Source organism: Hemiscyllium ocellatum, chromosome 9 (assembly GCF_020745735.1).
Source record: "Hemiscyllium ocellatum isolate sHemOce1 chromosome 9, sHemOce1.pat.X.cur, whole genome shotgun sequence".
Classification (NCBI taxonomy): Eukaryota; Metazoa; Chordata; class Chondrichthyes; order Orectolobiformes; family Hemiscylliidae; genus Hemiscyllium; species Hemiscyllium ocellatum.
The window spans coordinates 112,276,847-112,285,840 of record NC_083409.1 but is presented as its reverse complement, the minus strand read 5'-3'; the positions used below and the strand labels follow the sequence as shown (position 1 = coordinate 112,285,840).

The following is an 8,994-nucleotide window of genomic DNA, read 5'->3' as shown; positions in this document are numbered from 1 at the left end:
CCCGCTTAAGTATCCTGAAAACATGATCTGAGACATCATAAATCCTGGGAGGCAACACACCAACTGTGAGTCTCTCTCATTCCCACAGAACCTATCTGGGGGCGGCACGGTGCACAGTGGTTAGCACTGCTGCCTCACAGCACCTGAGACCCGGGTTCAATTCCCGACTCAGGCGACTGACTGTGTGGAGTTTGCACGTTCTCCCCGTGTCTGCGGGGGTTTCCTCCGGGTGCTCCGGTTTCCTCCCACAGTCCAAAGATGTGCGGGTCAGGTAAATTGGCCATGCTAAATTGCACGTAGTGTTAGGTAAGGGGTAAATGTAGGGGTATGGGTGGGTTGCGCTTCGGCGGGTCGGTGTGGACTTGTTGGGCCGAAGGGCCTGTTTCCACACTGTAAGTAATCTAATCTAATCTAATCTAATCTAAATATGGAGTCCCCAATAACTGATGCTCTGCTACTCTTCCCCTCTTCCCTTCTGAGCAACACTCTGTGCCAGAGATCTGTGCCCTATGGCTTAGCCCTGGTAAGTCATCCCCCGTAAACAGTATCCAAAACAGTACACTTGTTATTGAGGGGAACGGCACAGGGATCCCTGCACTGACTGCTGGTTCCTTTTCCGTCCCCTGATGGTAACCCGTCTACCTTCTTCTTATACCTGAGGTGTGACTACCTCCCTGTAACTCCTCTCAATTACCCCCTCTGTATCCCGAATGATCCGAAGTTCATCCAGCTCCAGCTCAATGGGCCGAATGGCCTGCTTCCATACTGTGGGGATTCTATGATAAGGTCACCTCCCGCACTCCAGTGAAAACACTCCCAGCCTCTCCTCATACCCCAATAACCTACACCCAATGGCGTACCAATAACTAAGTAACCTTTCCAAAACTGGACTCCAGTAAATGAGAGTAACTCTTGGTCATTTCTCTGGAGGGAACGGAAGGAGGTGGTCGTAATGTGTAGAAACCCGATGAATGTTTTGGTTCATCAATCATTATGATTAAATCCACATCCTGGAACGACACATCTTTAAATTATAATCGCCCTTATATTATTTTAAAAGAGAAAAAATAATATGCTCCAAATGATTGCCAAAAACATTAGAAACTTTCTCTGCACTTTCATCTTAATCTAGTGTTTACTCCACTCCCCCTCATGAAACATGATTGTGGAATAAATATCTCTCTCTATGTTCTGTATCCTGTTTATTGCTAAATCTGTGTTTGTGGCCTTTATTTTTTAGTCACCCTGGAGGTTAGATTCCCCTGGGGACCTGCTCAGTCTGGGAGGTCATTCCCCTAGTGACCTGCAGGGGGCGGTCAGTCTGGGAGGTCATTCTCCTAGAGACCTGCAGGGGGCGGTGAGTCTGGGAGGTCACTCTCCTAGTGACCACCTGGGGGCGGTGATTCTGGGAGGTCATTCTCCTAGTGACCTGCAGGGGGCGGTGAGTCTGAGAGGTCATTCTCCTAGAGACCTGCAGGGGGCGGTAAGTCTGGGAGGTCATTCCCGAAATGACCTGCAGGGGGCGGTGAGTCTGGGATGTCATTCCCCTAATGACCTGCAGGGGGCAGTGATTCTGGGAGGTCATTCCCCTAATGACCTGCAGGGGGCGGTGAGTCTGGGAGGTCATATGGACTGTGTTCACTCTTTCTGACTGGCCGCCTCCTTGGCGGCCGGTTCCGGTTCCGGTGGCTATGGCGGACCGGGACCCTCTGTCGTATTTCGCCGGTTACGGGAGTTCGGGGTCGGAGAGCGAGTCAGAGCCGGAGCCGGGGCCCGGGCCCGGGCCGGCGGCTGTGGGTGACGGGGCAGGAGGAGCCCAGGCCCAGGCCCAGGCCTCGGCCTCGCCGGCCGCTCTGCCCCGGCCGGACGAGCTGTTCAGCAGCGTCTCCAGACCCAGCTTCCTGGGCAGGCCCGGGAGCGGCCTCATCAACTGGGAGCAGCGGGTAGTGAGGGCCCCGGAGGAGGTGAGGGCCCGGGCCCGGGCCTGGGCCTGGTCACAGATATACCTTTACATTAACATTAATGTGAATTCTGTTCTGGGGCACAGGGAGGAAACACTGGAGCCTGGCTCTGACATTCAGTGTCAGTGTCAATGTTAATGTATCTCTGAGACACCGGGGGGGGGTGGGGGGGGTGGGGGGGGGGCTGGTAACTGAACATATCCCCCATTTAGCTTCAGCAGAAAGCCCTCAGGCTGTGCTGCTTCCCCACTGCACCGCGGCACCAGTTGCCCTGAGCTTCAGTGTGTCCCCCAGCCCATAGTCCTGGACCTCGGAATGGGTCAGTCTGCAGCACTCGCTGCGGGTCGGTCCCTTGCTCTGGGAGACCAGCCTGTTTCGGTCAGACCAACGAGCGAGTTGACGGTCCCCTCGGTGCAGTCAGTGGTTGTCTCGGTGAGTGTCCTGGGGAACAGGCCGTGGAGCAGGTGGGAAGGCATTCACTGTGAGAGGTCAACGATACAAGAGCAGAAATGTACCACTGAGGCTGGGTAAGGCCTTGGTCAGACCGCAGGTGGGAAGTTGCAAGGGGCATTGAGCCCGGTATCTAATGAAGAATGTAATGGACTTAGAGGTTTCACCCCCAAATTCAACTTTGTATTAGAAGTTGGAGTGATGGGCGGCACGGTGGCTCAGTGGTTAGCACTGCTGCCTCACAGCGCCAGGGACCTGGGTTCAATTCCCGACTCAGGCGACTGACTGTGTGGAGTTTGCACATTCTCCCCGTGTCTGCGTGGGTTTCCTCCGGGTGCTCCGGTTTCCTCCCACAGTCCAAAGATGTGCAGGTCAGGTGAATTGGCCATGCTAAATTGTCTGTAGTGTTAGGTAAGGGGTAAATGTAGGGGTATGGGTGGGTTGCGCTTCGGCGGGTCAGTGTGGACTTGTTGGGCTGAAGGGCCTGTTTCCACACTGTAAGTAATCTAATCTAATCACTGATGCTGGGCAACTCTACATGACAGCTTTCTTGTCCCCAACAGAAGATCAGATGAAAGTGAGCTTCCAATCTCTTCAAACAGCCCCAGCGATGTTTAAAGCCAGTAATTTTCATCAATCGCATGTTTCTTGGAAGCTTTGTTTAGAAAAATGGTTTCCCAGTAACCCTTGATAAAAGAAACCATTCCAAATATTTCCAGCAATTTCAAATGAATTGATAATTTTTCAATTCTTTTAAAAACCAAGTCTTCCAATAAATATTAAATATGAAGCATCTTTGTAATACATTCAAGATACAGGCAAAATCTCCATAGTTCTACCGGGCCATAGGGCTGCTCTTTACTGGTGGTGATTTAATCTGAGGGTCACTACGTCTCAGGTGATGGGAGATTTTAAAAAGGAGAGACCTTAGAAGTAACACTGTTGATATTACTCTTCATTGTAAACCAGCCTTCCAGCTAATTGAGCTAACCCCCCACCCCAACACATTATATAAATGCAATAAGAATTAAAAATGTTAGAAAAACTCAGCATGTGAGAAAAAGAGTTGGCATTTTAGTTTAATGGTCTTTTATCAGAATATGGCATTCACTATGTTGCTTTTACCAATGTAATTAAATTTGTTTTTGAAGTATTTGGAGTTAGGGTCATAGAGATGTACAGCATGGAGACAGACCCTTGGTCCAATTCCTCCATGCCCACCAGATATCCTAAACTAATCTAGACCCATTTGCCAGCATTTGGCCCATATCCCTCTAAACCCTTCCTATTCATATACCCATCTAGGTGCCATTTAAATGCTGTAATTGTGCCATCCTCCACCATTTCCTCTGGCAATTCATTCCATACACTTACCAACCTCTGTGTTGCCCCTTAGGTCCCTTTTATATCTTTCCCCTCTCACCCTAAACCTGTGCCTCTCTAGTTCTGGAACTCCCCCTGCCCCAGGGGGAAGACCTTGTCTATTTACTCTTTCCATGCCCCTCATAATTTTACAAACCTCTATGGTCACCTGTCAGCAAACAGAGAAAAGATAGATTATTTTTATTTTTTTTCGTGTACTAATGGTTTACATGGTTCCTGCTCATTTGACAGCCACCAAGAGAGTTCAAGGTCTGGAAAACAAATGCTGTGCCTCCCCCAGAGACATACGCAGTGGAAGAGAAAAAGCCACCATCAGGTGTGGACATGGCAGTCAAGTGGTCTTGCATGTACCAGGACAATGGGGAGGACACTCCACAACGCAAAGCTGCCTTGCTTCCAGATGAGCCTGAAATCTCCGAGTCAGGTACGATGTGCAAGCCCCAGTCGCTTAAATACTTTGCGCATTAAATGTCAATTTGTTTCAGATGCCCCTGAGCCCAAAAGTGTTTGGATGCAAAATGACAGAGCACTGGTTCTGTCGCAATTCTATTAACTGACTGTCATGACTTGATGAATTTCAGAAGCTGTTCCAGTTAAGAGAGTACATGGGGTATTTTTCTTTGTTGATCGCAAAGTCTAGAGTTTAAGAGCTGAGAGCTGGTGCTGTACTGTAGGCTCCAGGTAGACACCTTACAGATCTAGATCAGAGTGGTGCTGGAAAAACACAGCAGTTCAGGCAGTATCCGAGGAGCAGGAAAATTGACGTTTCGGGTAAAAGCCCTTCATCAGGAATAGAGGCAGAGTGGAGAGAGGGGGGTGGAAGATAGTAGCATAGAGTACAATAGGTGAGTGGGGAAGGGGATGAAGGTGATAGGTCAGAGAGGAGGGTGGAGTGGATAGATGGGAAGGAAGATTGGCAGGTAGGACAGGTCATGGGGACAGTGCTGAGCTGGAAGGTTGGAGCTGAGTGAGATAGTGGAAGGGGAAATGAGGAAACTGGTGAAGTCAACACTGATGCCCTGGGGTTGAAATGTTCCGAGGCGGAAGATGAGGTGTTCTTCCTCCAGGTGTCTGGTGGTGAGGGAGCGGCGGTGAAGGAGGCCCAGGACCTTCATGTTCCATAGTGGGAGGGGGAGTTGAAATGTTGGGCCACAGAGCGGTGTGGTTGATTGGTGTGGGTGACTCGGAGATGTTCCCTAAAGCGCTCTGCTAGGAGGCGCCCAGTCTCCCCAATGTAGAGGAGACCGCATCGGGAGCAACGGATACAATAAATGTTATTGGTGGATGTGCAGGTGAAACCATGATGGATGTGGAAGGCTTCTTTGGGGCCTTGGATGGAGGTGAGGGAGGAGGTGTGGGCACAGGGTTTGCAATTCCTGCGGTGGAAGGGGAAGGTGCCAGGTGGGGAGGGTGGGTTGTTGGGGGACATGGACCTGACCAGGTAGTCACTGAGGGAATGGTCTTTGTGGAAGGCGGAAAGGAGTGGGGAGGGAAATATATCCCTGGTGGTGGGGTCTTTTTGGAGGTGGCAGAAATGTCGGCGGATGATTTGGTTTATGCGAAGGTTGGTAGGGTGGAAGGTGAGGACCAGGGGCGTTCTGTCCTTGTTATGGTTGGAGGGGTGGGGTTTGAGGGGGGATGTGGGATGTTGAATGTTGATGAGATGAGTTGGAGTTGAAAATGTGTTGCTGGTTAAAGCACAGCAGGTCAGGCAGCATCCAAGGAATAGGAAATTTGACGTTTCGGGCACAAGCCCTTCATCAGGAATGAGGAGAGGGTGCCAGGCAGGCTAAGATAAAAGGTAGGGAGGAGGGACTTGGGGGAGGGGCGATGGAGATGTGATAGGTGGAAGGAGGTCAAGGTGAGGGTGATAGGCCGGAGTGGGGTGGGGGCGGAGAGGTTAGGAAGAAGATTGCAGGTTAGGAGGGCGGTGCTGAGTTGAGGGAACCGACTGAGACAAGGTGTGGGGAGGGGAAATGAGGAAACTGGAGTTGGAGGGCATCTTTAACCATGTGGGAAGGGAAATTGCGGTCTCTAAAGAAGGAGGCCATCTGGTGTGTTCTGTGGTGGAACTGGTCCTCCTGGGAGCAGATACGGCGGAGGCAGAGGAACTGGGAATACGGGATGGCATCTTTGCAGCGGGTAGGGTGGGAAGAGGTGTAATCCAGGTAGCTGTGGGAGTCGGTGGGTTTGTAAAAAATGTCAGTATCAAGTCAGTTGTCATTAATGGAGATGGAGAGGTCCAGGAAGGGGAGGGAGGTGTCAGAGATGGTCCAGGTAAATTTAAGGTCAGGGTGGAATGTGTTGGTGAAGTTGATGAATTGCTCAGCCTCCTCACGGGAGCACGAGGTGGCACCAATGCAGTCATCAATGTAGCGGAGGAAGAGGTGGGGAGTGGTGCCAGTGTCATTACAGAAGATCAACTGTTCTACGTAGCCAACAAAGTTTTACAGATCAGCTAACCAGCTTGCAGCAGGATGTGATCATGCATAGAAAAGACAGAAGAGATTTACAAGATTGTGGCCAGGGATGGAGAATGTGAGCACCGAGGAAAGATTGGATAATTTAGATTCTTTTTCTTGGAACATTGTAGGCTGATTTAATAGAGATAATTAAAATAAAAATAAAATAAGTAGAGTTGATAGGAAGAAACTAGCCTTTGTTTTCTAAGGGCCCTGTTCTTGCCCAGCTGAGCCTTTTGTTTGTGCTCACCTTGTCCAATGGCCGTCCAAACAGTCAGCCTCCGGGTGTCATAGCCATCAGTGACTGTCTCCCAGGTGAGAGTGTCAGTGCCTGCCATCTTCATATCTCACCCACAGTCATCCTTGAAGTAGGGGTAGACACCCAGGAGACCATGACACACTGGCCAGTTCATGATACAGAAGGTCTTTGGTACTGGAAGCTTCCTGTTTTCCGGATTGTACCTGTTCGACTTTAGCTTCTGATTCCTTGCTGCCAGGCTTCTCTGTTCAACCTTGAAGCTGTCTTACAAATCCCTGAAAGCTGCTCATTGTGGACTTTCAAGTTAAAAGACAGCCTGAAAATTCTTTTTTGTGATTTTTCAATACCATAAAGATTACAATTGTATCCATTATTCAATTATCAGCTTTCCAAATTATTTGCTGGAGCTTTTTCAGGATTGATCATATTCTGTTAACGTGGAGTCCACCATGCTGTGGTAATTAATGGAGTTTGTGTGGAAAAGATGGTCTTGAGGGCAGTTTGTAATATTGCATGGCATAATCCGGTTCATTCAGAACAAAGCATCGAAACATTACTGTCAGCCTCTTTCCAATCTATCTCCGGATCACTCAGTAGTTTGTTTCTATTGAAGCTAAATTCCAAAAACGTGGATGTAATTGTTCCCAGCACTGTGTTCCTCCTTGTTTTGGGTTCTTGTTGGCATCTAAATGAAAATACAGACATTTGATGGAGGTTATACCATCCCTGTGATGAATGCTCTCGGATATGCATGCATGGTATTGCCCGTTCTGTTTATCTCCCTCTATATTACTGCTCAGGACAAGTCAGGCCACTTCTAACTGCAACAGTGAAACCTATTGTAGTTGGTTTTGTACGATCATTAGATATCAAACTGTATTTATGTTGGTGAATGTTTTTCTCCTTTTCAGATGAAGATGATGGGGATGACGTGTCTGCAAAGAAACGCAAGATTGAAACATTTCAGCAGAAGGAGAAACGTAAACGGAATCAGGGACAAGCCAACAGGGAGAAGAGTTTTGTTGAAGAGGAAAAGCGCATTCTCAGGCAGGAGTTTTCCTTAAAAGATTGAAGGCAAGGCTACCTGGACAAGTCCCCCCTCCTTACTCAGCCTGAAGACAAGCGTTGTGGGTTAAAGATGCAGGAGCAAAACCGATCGTGATTGCTGTGTGGATTATGCAGTGGGAAAGCTGTCTACATTGTTCACGCCTCCTTTTCAAATAAACCGGAGGAAAACCTTGGCACTGTGCCAACAGAAAGCAGCAGGACATTGGTTCAAGAGTGCTGACTTTTCAGTATGGACTTGATACAATTTCTTTTAAACTGAGAAAGAACTATAGGTTGACACTTTGATGTTGCGTAGCCTTGATATACACTTGCAGTGTTGGTTTAAGTAGGAACTTTGTCAGCGTTCCAGTACTGCCTGTGTAGCAGTCAGACTGGTGTCTGTACAGATGACTCGAATGTTGTGAAGCCGGTTTAGTTTGTTCCCAGTTCCAGATATTTTTACAACACCTCTAATTACAGAACACAATGTAAAAAATCTTAGCACAGTCTACACAGACTTGTATTCTTATTGTTCTGGCTGTAGTTGCCTCTTGATAGTCTAATTGTTCAGTCACACATAGCATTGACAGTCACATTTCTGTGGTTACAGGTAAATTCTTCCCTGAATAGGATGATGTGGCCAGGGTGTATATGATGTGTACAGTGAAGACTGGACTTCATAAATGTAAAATAGTCCCTAATAAATCCAGTGGGGAATGCAGGAGAATCAGCTTTACTTTGTGAGCAGAGCTCACACCCACATTGAACAGTATCGAAGGATTTAAAGCTGGATTAAGCTGATGACGGACAGAGGAACAGAAGGATACTCTGACGGGATTCGGTGAAGAGGGGCGAAAGCACACATGTGGAGCCTAAAGAACAGTACAGCCCATCGGGCAGAATGGCCTGTTTCTGTGCTGTGGTGTTTTCTAATCTGAATTACTTCATGTTCTTAGTTATAGAAGCTATGATTCCAAACTTCAGGAAAATGGAATGCAACTAAAGAAGCTTGTCGTTTGTACATATGGGCATGTTGACTTTAATTAAACACTTATTCCTTCTACCTCTCATGGCCTAAGTTGAGAAAGGATTGGGCAGTAACTTAGCCCTCCATTCTGTGCTGTTGTTTTTTGAGCTAATACTAAAATGACATGGTAATAAAGTTGACGCAAACAGCAGAGATTTGTGATGGGTTGGCAGGAGGAACAGCAGCTCACATGAGGCAGGCAGCCGGAGTAGGTTTGAACTGTATTCCTTTCAATGATACAACCTTGAGTGAGAGTTGTATCACATGAATATAGCTGTATTTACTTTTAAAATAATCAGGTGTAAAGTACCACAGCTCAACAAGGATAGTGGAGAAACTTCCAGAGAGATGAAGCTTGCAATCTGAATTACAAAACCAGAGCAAACCCTGTTTGTACCATCCTTT

At 48.1% G+C, this 8,994-nt stretch overlaps 1 protein-coding gene across 1 annotated transcript; it reads left to right on the top strand.

The window, feature by feature from the left end:
• The first annotated feature begins 427 nt into the window (after window positions 1-427).
• c9h1orf52 (chromosome 9 C1orf52 homolog) lies at window positions 428-8,625 on the top strand. Its single transcript, XM_060829625.1, has 5 exons — window positions 428-523; window positions 1,241-1,483; window positions 1,623-1,964; window positions 4,026-4,218; window positions 7,427-8,625. Exons 1-5 carry the CDS (start codon window positions 428-430, stop codon window positions 7,585-7,587), a joined length of 1,035 nt encoding a protein of 344 aa, XP_060685608.1. The 3' UTR covers window positions 7,588-8,625.
• The last annotated feature ends 369 nt before the right edge of the window (window positions 8,626-8,994 follow it).

Bases quoted from the DNA above. Each gene is read 5' to 3' on its own strand.
- c9h1orf52 (XM_060829625.1), top strand. From the start codon at position 428: ATGGAGTCCCCAATAACTGATGCTCTGCTACTCTTCCCCTCTTCCCTT. The intron at 524-1,240 runs GTAAGTCATCCC...TTTATTTTTTAG, and splicing joins TGCCCTATGGCTTAGCCCTG to TCACCCTGGAGGTTAGATTC. The intron at 4,219-7,426 runs GTACGATGTGCA...TCTCCTTTTCAG, and splicing joins GCCTGAAATCTCCGAGTCAG to ATGAAGATGATGGGGATGAC.